At 40.9% G+C, this 24,577-nt stretch overlaps 1 protein-coding gene across 9 annotated transcripts in view; it reads left to right on the forward strand.

The window, feature by feature from the left end:
• The window catches only part of Dop1a (DOP1 leucine zipper like protein A), a 102,650-nt gene that overhangs the window by 77,444 nt on the left and 629 nt on the right, over positions 1–24,577 (forward strand). For 6 of the 9 annotated variants that reach the window (XM_017596105.3, XM_017596108.3, XM_017596107.3 and 3 more), the window contains 14 exons: positions 176–231; positions 1,356–1,460; positions 3,492–3,558; positions 3,915–4,059; positions 4,209–4,288; positions 11,165–11,274; positions 11,516–11,665; positions 11,788–11,849; positions 14,075–14,227; positions 18,036–18,172; positions 18,642–18,697; positions 19,808–19,972; positions 21,223–21,352; positions 22,785–22,835. In XM_017596105.3, coding sequence (XP_017451594.1) covers positions 176–231; positions 1,356–1,460; positions 3,492–3,558; positions 3,915–4,059; positions 4,209–4,288; positions 11,165–11,274; positions 11,516–11,665; positions 11,788–11,849; positions 14,075–14,227; positions 18,036–18,172; positions 18,642–18,697; positions 19,808–19,972; positions 21,223–21,352; positions 22,785–22,835 — 1,467 coding nt within the window. The remainder of the gene's footprint in view (positions 1–175; positions 232–1,355; positions 1,461–3,491; positions 3,559–3,914; positions 4,060–4,208; positions 4,289–11,164; positions 11,275–11,515; positions 11,666–11,787; positions 11,850–14,074; positions 14,228–18,035; positions 18,173–18,641; positions 18,698–19,807; positions 19,973–21,222; positions 21,353–22,784; positions 22,836–24,577) is intronic. The other 3 variants (XM_039082549.2, XM_006243503.5, NM_001427274.1) reach the window with 1 other exon arrangement.

A 24,577-nucleotide genomic window follows, 5' to 3' on the forward strand; every position in this document is an offset into this window, starting at 1 on the left:
ATGAATTTTCCCTACTAAATGGAGGGAAAAAACTGCATTTTTTAAGATAATACCATTTTTAAGATGTATTTTTATTTTTTATTAAAACTTATAGAATAAATCAGACTAGTTGCAATAATGAAAAAGCAGAGGCATCATTTTGCTTTACTGTGACACTGACTTCTTTTGTTTATAGAAGCATCTTTCTCTGGAAGTGTGCATGCTTCAGTTTTTCTACGCTTATATACAAAGGTAAGAAGCTCACATAGACCTTTCCATACTCAGCTGCCACCTGTAAAGCTTAGATCTACAAGGAAATGCTGGGGTTCTCTCCAGAAGCAGTGAGTTTGCTCTTGCTGTTGTTTCCTCTGACAGGAAAGGAAGGAGCTCTACAGGGAATGTGGCTGTTAGTGGGAGTCGTGGGCATGCCAATGAGCCGTGGAGATCCTATGCTCCAAAGGTGTAGGTGAATGTAGGATATCACGGCAATATGTAGATATCAGAATACTGAGTAACAGGAAGCTACTGTCCCTTGAGATCATGTTCACTGCCTCTATTTGATTACTATTTTGATTGATAGAGGTGAATATGCAGCAATCTCCTTTGATTGCCTTTTTGGAAAAAAACTGCTGGGTGTGGTGCGTTGCATGTGGAAACAGAGGAAGGTAGATCTCTGAGTTCTAGGCCAGCCTGGTCTGCGCAGTGAGTTTTGAGATAACTAGAGACTTTGTCTCAAAATAACAACAACAACAACAACAATAATAATAATAATAATGATGATAATAATAATAATAATAATAACAACAACAACTTGAAAAATCTTCATGCTTGGTGTTCACTTTTGTAAGCTGACCCTGAACAGGAGCAGTGTTCTAATACAATTCTTCCTTAAAAGCCTGAATTTTAATCTCCTCCAGTGGAGCAACTGTGTTAATTTGTGACTAACATAGATCTATCAGAGTTTGACGTATGCACTGAGGGACTTGGAGAAGAACTGCATGAAGCCTCTGTGTAGGTTCAGGTCGGGTAAAGGTGGGACGCAAACAGATGCATGCTCGTTTCTCCGTAGATGGAAGGTTGGTGTGCAGCTTCGCTGGACTAACTTAAAAGAACTAATGCAGTTATATTCTGTTTTGAGAGTGGATGGAATGAGAGATCTCCTTAGGAAATCCTAAGAAATCACTTTGAGTAGTTTAAATGTGCTTCCTTTTCTTCATAGAAACTAAAAGATTTTTTTTTAGAAATTCTGTTCTTTCATAATCTATAAAAGTTTAAATCTTCAGACAGCTTAGAACATGTGTTAAGAATCGTAAGAAGATATGAGTAAATTAAAGTCTACTGAGGTTTCTATGTATACAAACTGGCTTATCTTTCAGAATTCCAGTGCCCAATTTAGTGGATAGTTGGGCATCGCTATTGGTCCTTCTGAAAGATTCTATACAGCTGAGTCTTCCAGCCCCAGGGCAGTTTCTTATACTTGGGTAAGTAATCTCTTTTTTTTTTTTTTCCGGAGCTGGGGACTGAACCCAGGGCCTTGCCAGGGCCTTGCGCTTGCTAGGCAAGCGCTCTACCACTGAGCTAAATCCCCAACCCAAGTAATCTCTTTTAACATGTTATTTTGAAGGGTTAAAAAATCTCAGTACTTATAATGCAAAAGAACCCAAGTTCAGTCTCCAACAGTACACACAGAAATATATATCTATACATATGTGTTCATACATACATATGCATACGTATACTTTTGATAAAAGCATAATCCTCATTGTTCTGTTCACTGAAGAACATGTTTTATGTGAGCATGTGATCTGTCTATTCCCAGGTATTTCGAGGTGCAGAACCAGACATACAAGGTCTGTAAGTGGAAAGGGATAGGAAAGACTATAGCACTTTTAGACATGTATAAGATACAGAGCACTTAGCACAAAACTGTTAAAACTGTCATCCTTTTGGATGAGTAAGGAAGTACTGTAGGGAAAAAGTGGGCACATATATACATACTAAAAGGAACGTCACAGAAGAGGGGCACAGGACCCTGGACATAGTCTTCTGAAAGAGTCTATCTGTGATTAGTTGGTAAATGCCAGTCACTCTAACCTCACTCACAGTAAGCATTAATTTTGGTAGTGTCAGGTTTGAGAATTCATGACAGAACCCTAATAAAAACCTGATAAATCACAGTGGTAAGAGTGAAGATGAAAAGCCTTTCTGAAGACAGTCAGGAAAGGGTACACTAAGACGAACTACATCATCTGGTTTGGCAATGGTGTGGAAAAGGCAATGAAATAAGAAGGATTAAGTAAAAAGAGATATGGGAGCTGCTTGGGAAGAAACTTGACTTTATTGCAATATGAATGAAAGTAGTGAGCACGATTGGCATGACTGCAAGCTGTAAGGAATCTGGAAGGAGAGGACGGTACTTAGGATTGGGGCTAAGAATCATATTTCAGTAGAAGGTGATATGATGTGAACAACTGAAGTTGACATTTAGAAAACAGGAAAAAGAATAGAAAGGGGCAGGGGCTGGGGATTTAGCTCAGCGGTAGAGCGCTTACCTAGGAAGCGCAAGGCCCTGGGTTCGGTCCCCAGCTCCGGAAAAAAAAAAAAAAAAAAAAAAAAAAAAAAGAACCAAAAAAAAGAATAGAAAGGGGCTAGAAAATTTAGTCATCAGAAAATTTGAAAAGCCAGGCGAGTCTGTGTGGCATCTCAAAGGAAGGCGAAGGCCTAAGAAGTGGTTCAGTGGGCAGAGTAAAGTGTGAGGACCTGAGCTCACATCCGTACAGCCTACGTAGTGCCCAGTGCAGTGGGGTGTCTCCACAATCCCTGTGTTTCTTCAGAGAGCTGAGAGGCAGAGACAAGAATCCCTGGAAACTCACAGGCCAGCTAGCATGCCATACACAGTGAACAAACATGTTGGAAGATAAGGACCATAGCTGAGTGTGTCCTCCGACTTCCACATGCTTATCACAGAACACATACAGACATAAAGATTAGAGAAAGAGATAGCACCTCCTAGAAGAAGTTGGGATGATGAGGAATGGTAAGAGGTGGGGTTGGAGATTAGAGGAGCTCCAGGATTTAGAAGCAAGAAGTAACATAAAACAGCAAGGGTAGGTGGAGTGGGGAAAGAAAGGGAATTTTTTTAACTTCTTAGACCAGTGCCTTGCCACTTATATATGTCATTGAAGTGGATAGTGATTTGCTCAAAATTCTAGACATGAGGAAAGTCATTTATACCACCACATTCAAGAGACACTGTCATGGGGGCTGAAGAACAGAAAACAGCAAATATGATTCGCTATCATTACCATTTAGCATCTTAGCCACAAATCCTCCTGCTGTTATGCAAGACATCTGGACCTCTTCCAGTTGAAAGTTCTTACAAATAATACTGCTCTTAATATCATTGTATCTGCTTATGCATAAATGTTAATTATTGGAAAACTATAAGAAATTGTGTGATATCATTTTCATTTTCTTTGGACTGATAACTACTTTTTAATGGCTCTTTTCAGGGTTCTGAATGAGTTTATTATGAAAAATCCTAGTTTGGAAAATAAAAAAGACCAAAGAGACCTTCAGGTAAGGCATTCTGAATTCAAGGTTGTTACCAAAATTAGTTAAAATTAGGAGCAATATAAAATGATCTATGATGTTCTAACTATGAACATTCAGTAAAATATAAGATTGACTACCATATAAAAAAAATAGTATTAGGTAGTGCGCAGCTCTTGGGAGGTGGCAGAATCAGGAATCCAAGGGCAGCATCTACAACATACATTGAGTTTGAGGTCACTTGAAGCTACATGAAACCATTGGTGAGGGAGTGGGAAGGAATGTGTATTATAAAATGTCTATTATTAGTAAATAAAACACTTCAAAACTTTTTTAAATTCATTTTCTGTATGTACGCACATAGTTCTTCTTTGTTTCTCTAGGATGTGACTCACAAAATAGTGGATGCTATTGGTGCAATTGCTGGTTCCTCTCTGGAACAGACAACATGGCTCCGACGAAATCTGGAAGTTAAGCCTTCTCCCAAAATAATGGTGGATGGAACTAATTTAGAGTCTGATGTTGAAGGTATTGCTCTGTCGTCTTATTCTCTCAGCATATATTCACTAAGCAGTGTTAGTTAGCCCTGTAACATAAGCTCATTCTTTTGTATATTATTTTTACTAGCTAGTAGCTTTTCTCAGTGAGACAATACTAATCATCTTTTCTCTTATTAGATATGCTATCTCCTGCAATGGAAACCTCAAACATAACTCCTTCTGTATATAGTGTCCATGCACTGACATTGCTCTCTGAGGTAAATATTATCAAGTATTTTCACATGCATACTCAAACAGCTAAATAGTACATATTAATCAGAATTTCTCATAGAATAATTTTAATTTCAAAAATCTATCTAGAAATCACTGGTACATAGAATTATCAAGTTTAAGACAGTGTGTGGCAATGTATGTGTCTATATGTATGTGAGCGCACATGTGTGTGTAGACATCCATGTACACCTGTGCATGTAAAAGCCAGAGGTTGAATTAGGTATCCTCCTCTTTATTTTTTAAAGATTTATTTATTTTATTTATATGAGTATACTGTCAATGTCTTCAGACACACCAGAAGAGGGTCTCAGATTCCATTACAGATAGTTGAGAGCTACCATGTGATTGCTGGGAATTGAACTCAGGACCTCTTTTTTTTTTTTTTGTCTTTTTTCTTTTATTGGATATTTTCTTTATTTACAGTTCAAATGTTTCCCCTCTGGAAACCCACTATCTTAACCCCCAACTCCCTGCCTCCATGAGGGTGCTCCCCATACCCACTCCCTACCCTCTCCCTGCCCTGGCATTCCCCTACATTGGGGCATCAAGCCTTCACAGGACCAAGGGTCTCTTCTCCCATTAATGCCCAAAAAGGCCATCCTCTGCTACATATGCGGCTGGAGCCATGGGTCCCTCCATGTGTACTCTGGTTGGTGGTTTAGTCCCTGGGAGCTCTGTGGTGTCTGATTGGTTGATATTGTTGTTCTTCCTATGGGGTTGCAAACCTTCTCAGCTACCTCAGTCCTTTCTCTAAATCCTCCATTGGAGATCCAGTTCTCAGTCCAATGGTTGGCTGCAAGCTAACCTCTGTATTTATCAAGCTCTGGCAGAGCCTCACAGGAGACAGCAATATCAGGCTCCTGTCAGCATGCACATCTTGGCATCCCCAATAGTGACTGGGTTTGGTGACTGCATGTGGGATGGATCCCCATGTGTGGCAGTCTCTGGATGGCCTTTCCTTCAGTCTCTGCTCCATTGTCTTCATATTTCCTCTTGTATTTTGTTCTGCCTTCTAAGAAGTACTGAAGCATCCATACTTTAGTCTTTCTTCTTGAGCTTCATGTGGGCTGTGGACTGTATCTTGGTTATTCCGAGCTTTTGGGCTAATATCCACTTATCAGTGAGTGCATACCATGTGTGTTCTTTGTGACTGCGTTACCTCACTCAGGATGATATTTTCCAGTTCCATCCATTTGCCTATAAATTTCATGTAGTCATTGTTTTTAGTAGCTCCATTGTGTAAGCATACCACATTTTCTGTATCCATTCTTCTGTTGAAGGACATCTAGGTTCTTTCCAGCTTCTGGCTATTTTAAATAAGGCTGCTATGAACATAGTGGAGCGTGTGTCCTTGTTTTATGTTGGAGCATCCTTTGGGTATATGCCCAGGAGTGGTATAGCTGGGTCCTCAGGTAGTACAATGTTCAGTTTTCTGAGGAACTGCCAGACTGACTTCCAGAGTGGTTGTACCAGCTTGCAATCCCACCAAAAATGGAGGAGTGTTCCTCTTTCTCCATATCCTCACCAGCATCTGTTGTCGCCTGAGATTTTTATCTTAGCCATTCTGAATGGTGTGAGGTGGTAGGTCAGGGTTGTTTTGATTTGCATTTCCCTGATGACTAAGGAAGGATGTTAAACATTTCTTTAGGTGCTTCTCAGCCATTCAATATTCCTCAGTTGAGAATTCTTTGTTTAGCTCTGTACCCCATATTTTAATAGGGTTATTTGATTCTCTGGAGTCTAATCTCTTGAGTTCTTTGTATATATTGGATATTGGCCTTCAGTCAGATGTAGAATTGGTAAAGATCTTTTCCCAATCTGTTGGTTGCCATTTTGTCATATTGACAGTGTCCATTGCCTTACAATTGCTTTGCAATTTTATGAGATCCCATTTGTCAATTGTTGATCTTAGAGCATAAGCTATTGGTGCTCTTTTCAGGACATTTTCCCCTGTGCCCATGTATTCGAGGCTCTTCCCCCCTTTCTCTTCCATTAGTTTCAGTGTATCTGGATTGATGTGGAGGTCCTTGATCCACTTGGACTTAAGCTTTGTACAGGGTGATAAGAATGAATTGATCTGCATTCTTCTACATGTTGACCTCCAGTTGAACCAGCACCATTTGCTGAAAATGCTATCTTTTTTCCATTGGATGGTTTTGGCTCCTTTGTCAAAAATCAAGTGACCATAGGTGTGTGGGTTCATTTCTGGGTCTTCAATTGTATTCCACTGGTCTATCTGTCTGTCTCTGTACCAATACCATACAGTTTTTTTATCACTATTGCTCTGTAATACTGCTTGAGTTCAGGGATGGTGATTCCCCCAGAAGTCCTTTTATTGTTGAGGATAGTTTTTGCTATCCTGGGTTTTTTGTTATTCCAAATGAATTTGGAATTCATTTGGAATAACAAAAATTGCTCTTTCTAACTCTATGAAGAATTGAGTTGGAATTTTGATGGGGATTGCATTGAATCTATAGGTTGCCTTTGTCAAGATGTCCATTTTTACAATATTAATTCTGCCAATCCATGAGCATGGGAGGTCTTTCCATCTTCTGAGATCTTCTTCAATTTCTTTCTTCAGAGACTTGAAGTTCTTGTCATACAGATCTTTCACTTGCTTAGTTAGAGTCACGACAAAGTATTTTATATTATTTGGGACTATTATGAAGGGTGTCGTTTCCCTAGTTTCTTTCTCGGCTTGTTTCTCTTTTGTGTAGAGGAAGGCTACTGATTTATTTGAGTTAATTTTATACCCAGCCACTTTGCTGAAGTTGTTTATCAGGTTTAGTAGTTCTCTGGTGGAACTTTGGGATCACTTAAATATACTATCATATCATCTGCAAATAGTGATGTTTTGACTTCTTCTTTTCCGATCTGTATCCCTTTGATCTCCTTTTGTTGTCTGATTGCTCTGGCTAGGACTTCAAGAACTATATTGAATAAGTAGGGAGAGAGTGGGCAGCCTTGTCTAGTCCCTGATTTTAGTGGGATTGCTTTAAGTTTCTCTCCATTTAGTTTAATGTTAGCAACTGGTTTGCTGTATATGGCTTTTACTATGTTTAGGTGTGGGCCTTGAATTCCTGATCTTTCCAGGACTTTTAAAATGAAGGGGTGTTGAGTTTTGTCAAATGCTTTCTCAGCATCTAATGAGATGATCATGTGGTTTTTATCTTTGAGTTTGTTTATATGTTGTATTATGTTGATGGATTTCCATATATTGAGCCATCGCTGCTCTTAACCGCTGAGCCATCTCTCCAGCTCCCTTCCTCGTCTTTCATTTTCCACCTTTTATTTTTCAGTCTCCTCACTGAAACTGGAGAATGGCTGGCCAGAGACCTGGGGGATTCATCTGTCTCTGCCTTGCCAGTTTGGGGATAAACATCCACACCACCATTCCCAGTTTGGGTCCTCATGCTTGTCCAGCAGGCACCTCTGCAGGACTGAGGCTCCTCTGCAGCTCCAGATGCAGGGCTTTGACCTTGACCGTATTTGTCTTAGTGTTTGTTAAATGATAGTGATCTTAAGACACTGCTCTCTTGCTCCTTATATTTTTCATTTTTGAGGAGCCTCCCTACCAGTTTCCATACTGTTTGAACTAGTTTAAGTTCTGGCCATTTCATGAAAGGTTCTCTGTCCTTTTCTGCTGTATCACACTTGCTTTTGTTTTTCTCTATTTTGGTTTTGTTTTGTTTTGTTTTTCTGAGAAGAGGTTTCTCTGTGTAGCCCTGGCTGTCCTGGAACTTGCTCTGTAGACCAGGGTGACCTCGAACTCACAGAAATATGCTTGTTCTGCTTCCCAAGTGCTGGGATTAACAGTGTGTGCCACCATGCCCAGCCCTATTTGCATTTTTCTAATGCTAGACGAATTGAGCATTTTTTCAGGAATATATTGGCCATTTGTTTATCTTCATTCTAAAAATAAATCTCCATCTGTCCATTTATTGGAAATTATCTGCTTTTTTGGTTTTATATGTATTCGCCTCTTAATCATCTGTGAAATCGTTTTTAGAGACTTTTTTGTTTGCTGCCCCTTTGCTGTCCAGAAGCTTTTTAATTTGATTAAAAAAAAAAATCCCATTTGTCAACTTTTGCAGTTACGCCCTGAGCTATTGAAGTCCTATTCACAAAGCAGTCACTGTATCTACATCTTGAAACTTATTGTAGTTTCTTCTGGTAGTTTTAGCATTGCAGGTATTAACACTAGGCCTCTCCATTTTGCATTGATCTAGTGTCAGTCTTCTGTGAATCCCATGTGTAGGTAAGGAGTTTTTCCAGTTGTACTTGTTTAAAAAATGTCCTTCTCCTCACCCTTTGGCACCCTTTTCAAAAATGAGAGTACTGTAGACAGGTGTGGACTTATTTCTCAGTTTTCTCTTCTATCCCATATGTCAGTTCTCACACCATTACCATACTGGATGTGTTCTGTAGCTCTGCAATACTGTTTGAAATCAAAAATAGTGGTACCGGCAGCAATGCTCTTTTGTCGGTATTCTGCGTCCTCTATTCCTTACGACTTTCTGTTTGTTTCTCTGCAGAATGGCGTGGCAACTGTGATAGAGATTGTGTTGACTGGCAGATGCTTTGAGTATTGTGACAGTTTTCACAGTGTGACCTCTGTTAATCCACAGAAGGTCTTTCTGTTTTCCAATGTCCCACTTAACCTTTGGCAATGCTTGATAAGTTCTATATCATTGGTTAAGTTTAAGCCTAAGTTTGTAGTATTTGTGTTTTTAATGTGTTTAGACTTTTCGTTGTGTGTTCTTATTCTACATGGTACTGTTAAATAAAGACACATTCAGATGAGTATATGCTGTGTATTAAAAATACCCTAGCCAGTCTCCCCTCTTCCTAACCCTCTCCCCTTAGCACCTCCATTCTTCTTGGGAGTTTTGTTTGGACTTTCATGTCATACATTCATGATTTTATGTACTTATTTAAAATCGAGGACTACAGATAAAATTTGTCTTTCTAGTACTGACTTAATTTGCTAATGTAATTATCTCTACCTGCATCTGTTTTCCTGGAAATGACATAGTTTCATTGCCTCAGTTGTTGAAAAAATCAGTCTGCTGTACATAGATGCCACGTTTTCTTTTTCTGTTCCTTTGCTGTTAGACCCTTAGGTTGGCTCCATAACTTTACTACCGTCAGCTGTGCGAGCATCTCTGTAGATTCCATAGCATACGATTCCTCTATCTAGGTATCCTAAACAGAATCAAATCACTACAGAGGTAGCTTCACGACACCTGTACAAATCCTGTACATTTAAAATAGCCAAATTACAGAATTTGCCTGAATCCCCATCAGCAAATGAATGAAGAAAATGTTGTATATATACAAAATAGAGTTATTTTCAGACATGAAAAATGGAAATATGCCATTTGTTTTAAAAATGGGTGGAGCTGGAGATTGTTGTGTTAAGTCTACTAAGTCATTCTCACAACAGCAGATGTCTCACATCTCATGGAATTTTAATCTTAATTAAAATCTTTAATTAAGATTAAATCTTAAAAAAGATTTAATTTTAATCTTAATAATGGGACAACAGGGGCTGGAGAGATGGTTCAGTGGTTAGAGCACTGACTGCTCTTCCAGACTTCATGAGTTCAAATCCCAGCAACCACATGATGGCTCACAACCATCTGTAATGGGATCTGACGTCCTCTTCTGGTGTGTCTGGAGACAGCTGCAGTGTACTCACATAGATAAAATAAATAAACCTTTAAAAAAAACAGGAACAACAAAGTAAAAGAATATAGAAAAGGACAAGGGGGAGCAGGATTAGAGTCATGGGGTGAATACAGTCAAATTACATTGTATGTGTGTAAGGAAGTACCATAGTAAACCCATTATTTCCTACATTTAATATAAACTAAATTTAAAAAAAACAAAAAGTATTGAATAGGGCTTACAGTTCAAATATTGTCAGAATCAAAATGAATTGTGACCTGAAGTGTTTCAGGATGAACACGGATATTGAGAATTCTACAAGTCTGATTGGCTGCTTAGAACTTCCTTATTGTGACGAGTTAAAATGTTGCAGATTTAGTGCCATACTATTTTGGGCTATCTTTAGTAGCCACTCATCGCCACCTCTGTATCTGACCTATCATGCTCTATCACATAAAATTTCACAATATGTTACACTAAACAGACCTCAGCATCCACTAACCCTAAAGTTAGCAGTGTCTCCAGATCACTTCTACAGCTTCTAAAAGATTTTCCACACTTTGCTATGTAACCTATTATCTACTTTCCCCCACCAAAATATGAGAGAGAACTATAAAAGTTCCTGAAAATGCCCACGAAAGAACATTTGTAATTCAGGACATTCAGGATCTGTGTTTCTGGCCCTTGGTCATTCAGATTTGGCTCAGGATAAACTATGTCATATTTCCCTACCCCTCATTTTTTAAGTTTATATTTTACGAAATAAAATGTTTTGTATCTGATTATGTCTTAGAAGAGTAGAGGTGGTTAGGTATAAATATGTATAGTCAGTTACCAACGTTTTTATGTCCATTCTTGTGGCGTGGGGTGTGGTTTTAGCTTTATATGCCCATAATGTCACATCTCACCCCTTCCAGAGTGGCTGCTTGGGGTTTACACAGGTTAGTAAGTGTGACTGACAGTGCGTGGTGGTTGGCTGACTGAGCAGGAACTTGACAAACCCCGTCTCTGTTTTCTTAAGCTTCTTTTTAACTCCAGCCGGGAAAGAGGATGTTAAGGTGTGACTTGTATGTTCAGTTTTTACTCACATAGGAGAGTCCTGAGTGTCTCTGTACTTCTCTTTCTCAGTGTAGAGTTCCCTCCTCGGCCCCAGTTCCAGCACATAGATGACCTTGTTTTCTCTGTTATAGGTATTGGCTCATCTTCTGGATATGGTTTTCTACAGTGATGAAAAAGAACGTGTTATCCCTTTACTTGTAAACATTATGCATTATGTTGTGCCCTACCTCCGAAATCACAGGTACCATATGATCCCAACAGATTCCAGCTAATTCGCATTCTGCTAGTGTTTGGCCTCAACTACAAAGTATCATTCTTACCTTGACTCATATATAATGGTTGAAATTTTTTGTGTTGTTTTTCTTATGGTGACTTCCGTTTCTTGTTTCTATGTCCGTACTTGAGGTAAATCTGAAGACACATAAACTCAAGATCATGACTGAAGTGAAGTATTGTGTCATTTTCTGTATTTTTCTGTACAGTGCACATAATGCCCCTAGTTACCGAGCCTGCGTCCAACTGCTCAGCAGTCTTAGTGGGTATCAGTATACACGGAGGGCCTGGAAAAAAGAGGCCTTTGACCTTTTCATGGACCCCAGCTTCTTTCAGATGGATGCTTCCTGTGTTAGTCAGTAAGTAGCCTTCTTCCCACTTCCACCATAATATCTGTTCACATCAGTCACTGCCTAGCAAAGGTAGGAGGCCTTAACAAGAATAGACTCTTAATGACCTCTGACAATCCTGTGTCTTTCAGCTGGAGAGCAATCATGGACAACCTGATGACACATGATAAGACAACATTCAGAGATTTGATGAGTGAGTACTGTGACAGCCTGAGTAGTTGTTTTCTTGTACATTCATCCTTACTATGTGCTACTCTTTTTTGAAAAGTACTGAGTTAGCTCTTTGTCAAGTTAAACGTAAGTTCCTATGGAACTATAATAGACTAAGAAAGACAAGTATCCCGTGTTTCCCCTCACATACAAATAAAGATTAAAAAAAGTTATGAGACACTGTGGGAAAGGACAGCTGTAACACCAGCCCCTAGGAGACAAAGGCAAAAGGATCAAAAGTTCCAGACCAGCTCAGGTTCAAACAAAACCCAAGACCCAAGATTTAGAATGAGGGCTGTGTGGGAAGTGAAGAGAACTGCTGACTGGGGATGAGAGAGTGATGCAGGTGTGAGTAAGAGAAGAATGTGATAGAGATGCACACAAGCCCCTGATGAGATGGCTCACGCCAGCAGTGAGTGTGAGTGTGTACCACTAACGAACCTTACCCAAGACTGAGAGTAGGCAAGTGGATCTGAACTCTGCAAGAGCGCACTCTATGGCTGCGGCTGTGGATCTTCAGGAAAGAGAAGGGGGGAGGGAAAAGGAGAGAAAAGATGTTACTAAGCTGAACTGTGCTCGTTGGGATTCCATGAGTCTATACTGTGGGTCCCCATTAGTTTTCTTACCTGGAGAAGGGTGTCACGTCACCTCTTCTGGGTTCTTGCAGCTATCTTTTGTTCATTGCTTTGGTTTAGCTTGGCTTGGCTTGGTTTGGCTCGGCTTGGCTTGGCTTGGCTTGGTTTGGTTGTTGATAGTGCTGGAAATCACATCCAGGGCTGCATGTGTGCTATGCAAGTACTTAACCTCAGAGTTCCGTTCCCAACTCTTGAAGTCAAGTTTTGAGGCACTTGTTACACATCACAATACCCGAGGCAAGTGGATAGTAGACAATGTGGATGTTCATTACTCTGTCAGCTGATCTGTCAGATGGCTTTTACAATAAAAAGTATATGGTTCCAAATAGTCTAGAAAATGACTGTGTGGGTTTTTTACTATTATTATTTATTTATATTCCAGCCGTTGCCTGCTCCCCCTCCCGGACCCCCCTCCCATAGTCCCTCATCTCATTCCTCCTCCCCCTTGCATCTGAGAGGGTGACACACACACACACACACACACACACACACACACACACACACACACACACGCCAGGCCTCCCTCTTCCCTGGGGCCTCAAGTCTCTCGAGGATTAGGCTTATCTTCTCTACCTGAGACCAGACCAGACCAGTCCTCTGCCATATTTGTGCCAGGAGCCTTGGAGCAGCCAGTGTATGCTCTCTGGTTGGCAGTTTAGTCTCTGAGCTCCCTGGGGTCCAGGTTAGTTGAGATTGCTGATCTTCCTATGGGGTCACCCTCCCCTTCAGCTTCTTCAGTCCTTCCCCTAATTCAGTCAACCATAGAGGTATCCACCTTCAGTCCAATGGTTGGGTGCAAGAATCTGCATCTCTCCCAGTCAGCTCCTTGGTAGAGGATCTCAGAGGACAGCCATGCTAGGCTCCTGTCTGTAAACACAGAATTAGGAAGAGTGTCAAGCCTTGGTGCTCCCCATGAGACGGATCCGGAGCTGGGCCAGTCATTAGACTACTTTTCCTTCAGTCTCTTCTCCATTCATCAAATATTTATTGAAAAATGACAGTGGACCAAGCAGTATGCTAACATTTATAAAAGTTTTAAATTAGGAAGCGATGTTGTAAAGGAAATAAAATGGGGCTTGGTGTAATGAATTTTAACAGCAAAGAGCTCATATTGGATATGAAACTAAGGGAGCCAAATTACAAAGTTCTTGGGGTGAGAGCAAACTCAGTGAGTCATAACCAGCAAGACAACATGGCTATAGCAGAGTAAGTCATGAGCAGTAGCTAAATATAAAGGCTTGGAAATCAGGCCAACTTGATCTCTCCAGAAATTATTTTTTAAAGTAATAAACAGTTTTAGAGAGACAGCTTTATTAATGATATTATTGGTTATTTTACCTTCTAAAATTCACAATTCTTAATTTTCTTGTCTGCTTGCATAATTATGCCATTCAACCTTGTGGCACGTGTGTGCTCAAACTGTCTGCCAGCTTTTCTGCACCAGAGAAAGGTCTCGGCACTTTGCTGTGTCCCTCGGTGTGTGCGTCATGGGGAATTCACTCACTCATTCTGAAGAAGGAATGAGCATGTCAGGCGATGACTGATGGGCCTTCTGCTTCCATTCCCTTTATAGCTCGAGTAGCCGTGGCCCAGAGCAGTTCTCTCAATCTTTTTGCAAATCGGGACGTGGAACTAGAACAGAGAGCCATGCTTCTCAAAAGATTGGCCTTTGCCATTTTTAGCAGTGAAATTGACCAGTACCAGAAGTACCTTCCAGACATACAAGGTAAGTAAAGCCCTTTATCCTCTCTCTGTTCTGAATTATAGGGACTTGGGGTACATTTATTTTGGGTTTTGGTGTTTTTTCTGTTATTTCTTAGAAAATACCTTTACTAAATTAATTTGGGTTGAGATAAAGCAAGTATTGAGGGACACTATTACATATCTGAATTTTTTCAGCTTCATTATGTAAAAGAAATCAACATAGAATTTGAAAGGCTTACTCTAAACATTATCTATGGTTTATTGTTTGGTTCAAATATCAGAGAAATTCACAGCAAATTCAGTTAGTGGCTATCTCACTCTAGGCAAGTGTATTACTGTGTTTGAGCTGTGGACAAGAGGTCAGGAAATACAAACAAGAGAACAAAATAAAGAAAAGTCAGGAATTATTGCCAGTCACAAACATCTGTATGTCTAATTTGGAACTGTGCTGCCGACAGCATCTCTAGAAGAGGAATATGTTGGATTGGCTTACGAAGCAGGGTTAAGCACGCCAGTGGCAGTCATCTGCACACTGGAGAAGCAGAGAACACAATGGTTGCCCTTCCTAAGAAGGTGGATGCCTCCAAGGATGCAGTATAACTGTAGGCATCCAGGCTCCCTGCAGCATACCTTGGTATTAAGTTCACTTGTCTCTCTGAGTACAGATGTGACTTGGATAACCAGGAAGTTGTGCACGGATTGAAGTTGCACGTGTGTGTGCATACATACTGAGTGTGTATAGCCAGGATGTTTACTTTTAGACCTATCATAATCCCTACACTGTTATTCCAAGCCAGGATCACAGTCAGTCTTTTATGATTTCTTCTGAGTTTGCAAACAGAATAAGCTCTGATACTATAAATATAGATTCTATGGGTCTTTGAAAATGAGAAAGGACAGCATCTCTAGACAGTTGGTTTTCGTTACCAATTTACTTAAAATATACAAAAGCAAAATAGAGAGTACTAATTTACTTCAGAAAATAAAAGATTCTTTCCAATACCATAAAAAATAAACCCCATATAGCTTCTAAGTAAAAGGACAAAAAGAAAAAAGAAAGGCCAAAGAAATTGGAGTCGAATGTTAAAAAACTGTAACAGCAATACTTGCTGAAGGAAAAGAAAAGAAGGCAGGCACAGCACACACTGCTTTTTCATTTATAAAGAAAAAACACGTTAAGGACAGATCTTCTCTCCTAGTCACAAACCCACATGGCATTCTTTTCTGGAAGTCCATTCTGGTATTCCTAGAGAATAATCGACAGTAGCTGTGCTTTGGTTTTCAAATCCATGAGTTTAAGTATGTAGCAAGGACAGGTAGAACAAACTGCAAGCAGTAGATAAACAGCAGATAGACAGACAGCAAAGCGTCGAAGACTGGACCCTTGCAACATCCAGCAGAGAGCACTGGAGAACCCAACCAGGTGAGAACAAACAATGGTAACATCAAATCACACAATTGCAACATCCATCAGGAATGACAAGGGAAACCATGCTACAGTTCCCACTGAAAAGTGCTTAGACAGAGAACTGATCTTCATGGCTGAGCTTCCAGTTTCTCATTCCAACATAGGCATTTTATATGTTGGTATAAACAACAGTGACTCCTGTTGCAAATAGTCTACTTTCTAGCTGTGCCCACGGACATGGTGTTGTTTAACACTCTGTGCTGTCTGCTAGTCTCTTAACTGTGTCATTTAGCTGGGTACTCAGCCCGTCCCAGAACAGGGAATTTTTAAGGAAACTTGAAATAAACATGCTGCAGTCTGCCCTTCTTGCCCTCAGAATCCACTTTCAACAAATGCAGACAGCACACGGTGGTACGATTTATGTTACACCCTTTACTCCATTCAAGTGGACAGTAAAAACCAACCATCATCCACCCATCTCCTATCTACACCCAACCACTTCTGACATGCTTATATTTCCAAATAAAGTCAAAATTACTCCTAAAATAACTCTTCCACAAACAGCTGAAAACATTCTTTCCATAGGATAGAGGAAAATCTCTTGAGGAATACTTGATCTTTTGATATCCCAGAACTTAAAATGATAATATAGTTTTACAGCTCTTAAGTACCAATTCATTCAAGGTTTTATTATTTAATGCAAAAATGTAAAACTAGGAAAAACATCTTGCTTTGTATGTGTGTGTACATATGTATGTATAAATATATACATATGTCTATACATATACACACACAAATATATAAATACACACATGTCTACACACATAATATTCTTAGCAAAATGGGGGGAAACATCCATAATAATTATGACCTTCCTTTCTAAAACTACTATTTATAACTGCCCTCTGCTTATTCTACACTTCTTCAACCCCCTGTAGCAATCAGGTCTGGAGTCTCTACCCAAAGCTTCAGTCGTGCATGTTAGCCATCCTACCTAGATTGGGTTGTATTTCCCATGGACTTTCATAGCAGGTCTGCCCGATAAGATACTGAGATACCCTACTGTCACTCGCACTTCAGAAGTGCTCTCCCTTACCTTCATTAGGAGAAGCAGTCCAATTTCTCCTTAATAGTCCAGGTCAGTCATTCCTGCTACAAATGACAAATGTAACTCTTTGCTTTGACTGTGGGGGGGTGTTGAGAAAGTAACCATGGGGAACACTGCCCCTTCAGGAAGCAAGACTTCTGGGCCAACAGAGCGTAAGATCAGAGGTAGGAGGAAGCAAATTTTTGCTAGTGAGTAACAAGGAGTGTCTCTGAGTAGTAGTATTTCCACTTCTATCCTTGACCCCTGGAGTCATGAATGCTGGCTATGGAAAAAATAGCCATGTTAAAAAAAAATACGGTCCCATGTATTTAACGCTGATTCAGAGCAGGTATAGGAGAAACCCGCTCCATCCTCCAGCCTACTGTCCCCTAACCGAGCCCTGTAACTGTATCTTCAAATGGTCATTCTGCCATCTGTGAACATGAGCCATTGCCTCACTTCTTTGAGCTTTGACTTGAGCTCCATGGTCCGACTCAAAGCTCTCTAAAGAACAAACATAGAGAAGGTAGCCCAAGCATTTTGTAAGTCCATAGACAAGAGTTTTGGCAGAAACATTTTGCAGAGGAAATACAAACCCTAATACAACTATGAATAATACTGTCTTTTTTTAATAAAAAAAAAAAACAGGCATTTAATATTCCAGGCTGGAAGTGAACCACTATAATTGGTTACATGACAGTTTTGAAAATTTTCATCATGAGTTTGGTGACTGTGTTCAAAGAATACATCACTCTGAGCCACCAAATACCTTTACCCATAACCAAACTATTTACTGCCCGACTCAGGGAGTGTTGTGCAGCCTCTAACCTCAAGAACCCAAGGACTCCCATGGAAGGGTTCTGTTCTTCGCCTCTGTACACCTGATTGCAGATACAGAACAGTGAGAGTCTTCTGAGTCCTTAGGTTGCTTGCTTGCTTTGTTTGGGTTTGGATTTGTTTGGGAACAGGTCTCATTATATAGTATAGGCTGGCTTCCAGCACATGATCTTACCTTACCAACCTCCCAAGTGCTGGGATTCCATGCCTGGATCCTTTGTGTCTATAGTTAATCTTTCTTCAAAATGTAGTTCATGGACTAGTCCCTCTTTCTTATTCTGTCCACAGAGAATCCTAACATTCGAAACTTTTAGCTGCATGTAATAGAATCTACTGAATCTTATAAGAAAATGCCTGAGTTTTGTACATATTTCATGTCACTCTTTAACTTCTAATTAAAGAAGCAGCCTGCAAAATGTGGAGTTTTTTTCTGTCTAGGCATTAGGTTTTGTAATAATTGGGATTACTTAGGCAATGACAATGTGCTGTTTCTTTCAGAGAGATTGGTTGAGAGTCTCCGTTTGCCCCAGGTGCCGACCCTTCACTCTCAAGTGTTCCTGTTTTTTAGAGTGTTACTTTTAAGAATGTCTCCACAACACCTTACCTCACTCTGGCCTACCATGATCACCGAACTTGTGAGTTAATTTTAATTTATGAGACTATAAATATAAACTGAAAAACAGTGTGATTAATTTCCAAATGCTTTTTAGGTGAAAACTAAACTCAATATTATCAGTTCATGGCAATTTCTGAAGTTGAAATAGTAAAAACAAGTCAAATTCCATGTTCTTAAGTATCTTAAGCCTCAAATTGTGCAGAGAACCAACTGCCTGTGAACGCTTACACCTCTCATCCAGTTTAACACTTGGTCTCTTTGGCACATTTTTGGCTCTGTCATAGCCAACAGGACTGGTGGCCCCTGGTGAGAGACAGTTGAGCAGGATTGTTAGTCTGATGCTTCAAGTACAGCATGCATCCCATCTAAGTCCACTCAGAGATTGTGAAGACTCCCTGAAGTAAACCCTCCCAAGCCCCACACCCACCAGAGCTGTGGTGAAATAGTGGTGCACCCACGTGAAGTGAGCATTTCCTTCCTGTCTGCAGGTGCAGGTGTTCTTGCTGATGGAGCAGGAGCTCACTGCTGATGAAGACATTTCACGGTACGGTGTGCTTTCATTTCTGGGAGTTCCTCAAGTTAGCTGAAGTTACTCAGAGTTCAGATACCACCCTTCCATTATTTGGGGCCAGAGAGATGGCTCAACCAATGGTAAAGAGCACTGACAACTCTCTCAGAGGACCTGGTTCACTTCCCATCACCCACATGGGGTTGGCTATACCTACAGTTCCAAGGGAATGGACACATGGTACACAGATAGAAATGCAGGCAGAATTCCCATATACATAAAATAATAAATGTTTAAAAAATGAGTACTTCCATTATTTGTTTGAATGTAATTTTATTTAGTCAGGAAACATGATAGACTAAATTATTATCATTTATGAATGTCAGCCTCTACACTTATACTCTATACAAGAATCCACTTAATATAATTCAGTATTATTTCAAGCACATTAGTCATGTTAGTCTCATGTTAGTTTTGGTAGTTTAGATCCAGTACCTAAAACTTGAGATACATAGTTTTACCAGTATGGCAGGTAAACTGTGACCAGGGTATCCATATACCTTCCAGAATGTTCCCAGTTGGGTGTGCAGTGGCTAGCTCAGTGTGTCATGCTTACCATGTGAGTCTGAGGACCTGAGTTTTCATGTAAAATGTCTACGTGTGCAAGCTGGACAGATGACTAAGCAGTGAGAACTGGGTTCAGTTGCCCGCACTCACGTGGCAGCTCACAGCCATCTGTCACTCTAACTTCCAGGGCATCCAGTACACACGTGTGTGCACCTGTGTGCGTGTGTGTGCGTGCATGTTTGTGTATGTATGCAGCAGCCAAACACTCATACACAGAGAATAAAAACAGAAAAGGGTAGGAGTGGTCCATGCATTTGCACTCATGCTCTGAGGAAGTGGGCAAAGCTGGTCCCTGGGACTCACTGTCCTACCCTGCTTGGTAAGCTCCAAGCTGAGAAGCCCTGCCTGACACAACAGGATATAAGTGCCTGACGAGTGAAGTCTTCAAACACAGTTTAGTCGTGAGCACTGTAATTCCTGGTCACCAGTGTGGCTGTGGAAGAGACAAGTTGGTCTTTAGCATTTGCAGGACTCCCATGAGCCAAAGGTCCTGCTGATGACAGCACTGTCTGGTTCCAGGACGTCAGGGCCGTCTGCGGCTGGTCTGGAGACAACCTACACTGGAGGGAATGGCTTCTCCACATCATACAACAGCCAGAGGTGGTTAAACCTCTATCTCTCAGCCTGCAAGTTTTTGGATTTGGCTCTGGCATTGCCCTCTGAAAATCTTCCTCAGTTTCAGATGTAAGTAAAAGCAAGGATATTAAATGGATATTTTCTAAATACATTTGGTCACTGGTGTACAACCTAAAGTTCTTTGTGTAGGCTGAAGTATTCATAAGTTTTCGCTAAAACCTTTCTGTATTGGAAAGAGTGGAGCAGCACAGTTGCTAGCACTCAGTGGTTGCTGTGGATATATTCCCAGACCATCACTGAAAAGCTAGAGCACCCCCTAGATGTGGGGCAGTGGGGTGCAGACTCGGGCACTGGAAGTCTTGCTGTGTAGTGTGGAAGAAAGCATATCAAAGAGCGATATATAAAAAAAAGCTCCAAGACAGTTCAATGAGCAATTGTGCCTGCTTTCACTTTGGTCGGGTTGTCTTAGTGCTGGTGGGAGGGAGTCCAGGCCTGTGTGCCAGGCAAGCGCTCTACCCCAAGCTGTTGGGCCCACAGACCTGGTGTGACTTTGGTAGTGGTTTGTTTTTGAAAGTTAGAGGGGTGAATGTGAATATGCTTTTCTGTGCACGAACTCTCTGGGAGGATACATACATACAAGAATCTGTCTGGAACACTGACGGTTCCTGTAACGGAAAGTCTTCCTTCTTACAAGCTTTTACGTGCTGGGATAACCAACTTTGTTATAATGCAGACATAGCAGTTTCTGTTTGAGTTTCCTGTCTACCAGTCAGGAAGAGACTGAGGGAGAGGACTGCAAGCTTGAGGCAGTTACTACAGTCACACAATATATTTTGTCTATTAGGTTAAGAAGAAACATTTTTTTTTTTTTTTTCGGAGCTGGGGACCGAACCCAGGGCCTTGCGCTTCCTAGGCGAGCGCTCTACCACTGAGCCAAATCCCCAACCCCTAAGAAGAAACATTTTTAATACTGATTTTGCTCATAAAATGGTGACAAGTACAAGTTGTCCTATTATCCTATAGCTCTGAAATAGTTCTTGGTTTGTTTGTTTGTTTGAGCCAAGATTTCTCAGTGTAGCCCTGGCTGTCTGGAACTCTATTTGTCGACCAGGCTGGCCTTGAACTCACAGAGATTCCCCTGCCTCTCCCCCCTCTCACCCTGAGGGCTGGGATTAAAGGTGTGTGCCACCACCACTCAGCTTCAAATGGTGAGTTCTACTTTCACTGATTAAAGCTAGTGCCAGTGAATGGTGCTCCCAGCTCGGTTCAGCTCCACCTGAGTTTTGCATGTATTGTGGCCAGGTTCTTTGTACTAAATGATGTAGCTTATCTCCATGGCCACGTTCTCCCACTGGTAGGTACCGATGGGCCTTTATTCCTGAAGCTTCAGATGACTCCGGCTTAGAAGTCAGAAGGCAAGGCATACATCAGCGAGAATTTAAGCCATACGTGGTTCGACTAGCAAAACTTCTTCGGAAAAGAGCAAAGGTACCAAAGCTTAGGAGGCTCTCATTATGTTATTGTTGTTTTCTGTTCTATTGTGTATTCTATAACTGTGCTAATACTAAATGCTGCATTCGTGAGTCATTACTAAATGTTTATATGTACTATATAGCTGCTATATTAAATGTTGTACTTGTGAATCATTACTAAATGTTTCTTGTAAAACTAAGAATATTATCAAGTTTATCTGGAAAAAAGTTCTTGGTTTTGAAGATTTATTTTTAAGAAATATCTCTTTGTCATACTCAATTTTTTAAAAAGATAAAAGAATTCTTTAAAAACATTTTTAAATTTCTTACTTTCAAAATGAGTGAAAACACTGGAAGCAATGCTTGTATAATCTTGGGACAAACCTGAGAGTCTAGTGTGTTCGGAGTCAGGGTGACACCGTGATGAAATCAGATGTGAGCTGAGTGAGCACTGCTCAGGGGTGTTTGCAGAACAAACCTGTCAGATTAGCTTCAAAAAGGAACAACCAAAAAGATGAAAAGATCAACACATCAGAGTTTAAATAAACTTGATAGAAATACCTCATCAAAGTTGAATTATAGCTCAATAGACTTCTTTAATAACATCTCCTAATATTTTCTATAACTCGTGTTATGCCATGCTTCAGTTGTATATCTACCCTACTCCTGCTCCCTGTACTTTTAAAAACACTGCTAAGAATAAAGCCATCTACTAAATGTGATTCACTACTAATCAGAAAGTCAGTGAAGGTACTCAAAAATACAAACGTCTAAGACATTTTTAAAAACATCTATGTGGACAAATAGAAAATGAGAATTACCAAGACCTGTCTCATAGAGTGTAGGAGGTTAAGCTGTAGTCTATAGCATGCTCCGAATCCTTTATAACTAAGGAAGATGAGGCTAGCCTGCCAATCTTTGCCCTGAGGCAGAGGGGAATGAAAATGGCAGGTTCACCATTGGGCCTTTGTTAACATCTCATTTCCTCAGTGCAGAATCTGTCCAGTACATACAGTTGAGGCTCATGGGATGGTTTTTGAGACTGGGTCTGTATGAACTCACATGGTTTTGTCTTAGCAGTAATGAAGCTGTATCCTCAGAGCAAAAGGAAAGAAGGCAATTAGAAGCCTTAAGTAAAGGATATGAGATACTTGCTTCTTTAGGAACCAAATAAAAGGGCAAAGTTATGGACCAAAGTCTGATCCAGAATGTAAGAACAAAACTTGCCCTTTTCTGTCACAGGATTTGATAAGGAAATCCAGATGCAGTGAACAGTCATGAGACTCTGGGCCCATGCCCTCTGACATCCTCCAAGGTGCCCCACAGATAAGACAGCTGCTTACACGAGAAAGTGTCTTCCCATCCCGATCCCTTTAAACAAGGCCTTCATGGCCAAACATACTTTTTACTGGAACAAAGGCTATGAGTTCTCCTCTTTCCTTCCACAGGACGAGGAGGACTTTAAGATTTTGGAGGGATTGGAGATGGCCAAGCATCAGGTGAGGGTGGCTGCTGATGCATATGATATGGCAGCAAAAGCCCCGAGAGGTCAACAGGAAGGCACTCCTCTGTAGACGTGTGAAGTCAAAGGAGAAAGTTGTATGGAGATGTTATTCCGTGTCGAGGACAGGCACATAACAAAACCCCACTGAAACCTGTGCTTTTCTTGATTACGAGCTCAGGGCTGTGAGGAGGGGTTCCCTCTTTTACAGGAAAATCTCAGTGGGACTATAAAAGGCAATTTTACCATGATTCTCCGTATTTCAAAATTAGCTATAAAGGGTATAAGCAGCATTTACTTCCTTTCAGGATAAATTCATTATCTCCCCTTTGCTTGACCTTTAATTGCAGTCCGATTTTTAGGAGACTAGAAGCAACATGATAAACCAGGCGCTGTGTGACGGTCGGCTGGCCGGCGTGTGTGGTGATGAAAGTCCGTGTTCACCTTTCATCTGGATGGGAGGCTGGATCAGAGCTTATGACTGAGCTGAGTAACAGCACGGCTCATTCTAAAGCCCTTGCCTGCTCCTGCCACGTGCACCTTCCGATTTTACAGACTCATAGTGTAGCTCAGCGTTAAAATGCTTTCCTCTCTAAAATCATAATAAAGAAAGAAACTTGGGATCACCCAACTGATAAAAAGAAAACCAGATAAGTCACTTTCTTAGCAGTGTCCAAGAGAACGCAGTGTGTGAATGAACATAACAAGCTTACTCGTCCTTCCTGCCTTTCCTGTTCTCAGCATTTTCTTCTTGTTGTGCTCTAGTCTGTGATTTTGCAAGTGCAAACACCTTCAACTCATTCAGTCCTTCCTGTGGGTAGACTTCCTGTAGCTGTTGGTGTCTCTTAAAGTAACTAGGAAACAAATATCATTTATTGCAGTTTTTGAGACAAAAATCTTGTATCTTGTATTTTTCTTGGTTATTTTATGTATCTACATTTCGAATGTTATCCCCTGTGCCCCTCTCTCCCATACCTCCTCTCCCCTCCCCCTGCTTCTATGGGAATGCTCCCACTCCTATCTCAACACCCTGGCATTCCCCTACACTGGGGAAATAAGCCTTCTACAGGACCAAGGCTTCTCCTGTTTTTGTTGGGCAATGCCATCCTGTGCTACATATGTGGCTGGAGCCATGGGTCCCTCCATGTGTACTCATTGGTTGGTGGTTTAGTCCCTTGGAACTCTGGGGGGGTCTGGTTGGTTGATATCGTTGTTCTTCCTATGGTGTTGCAAACTCCTTCAGTCTTTTCTCTAACTCCTCCATTAGGGTCCCTTGTTCAGTCCAGTGGCTAGCTGCAAGCATCCTCATCTGTATCAATAGGGCTCTGGCAGAGCCTCTCAGGAGACACCCATATCGGGCTCCTGTCAGCAAGCATCAGCCTTATTATATCTTATACTCAAGGTTCTCCTGCCTCATCATCCCAAGTGCTAGGGTTATAAGCCATGTGTTGCCACATCCAACTTAAAGTAGCTCTGTGTCTTTATATATAGAAATTACTGGTGTTGGTATTTAGTGGACAGTTTTTAGCACAGCACAGTAAATAAAGGGCAGAACCTGTACACTAGCCAGGTCCTGTACTCAGGGTCCAGCTTCCCTCCCGTGTCTAGGTCAACCCGTCATTTCTGTGCTAAAGTGCTGAGTCTGGGGATCCTCAGCTTTATGGGTGCTGAGTCTTTATGGGAATCTTTTTGTTTGTCCCAGACCATTCTCACAGAACATGTCTTACTTGTTCATAACAA

This window comes from Rattus norvegicus, chromosome 8 (genome assembly GCF_036323735.1).
Source record: "Rattus norvegicus strain BN/NHsdMcwi chromosome 8, GRCr8, whole genome shotgun sequence".
Taxonomy (NCBI): domain Eukaryota; kingdom Metazoa; phylum Chordata; class Mammalia; order Rodentia; family Muridae; genus Rattus; species Rattus norvegicus.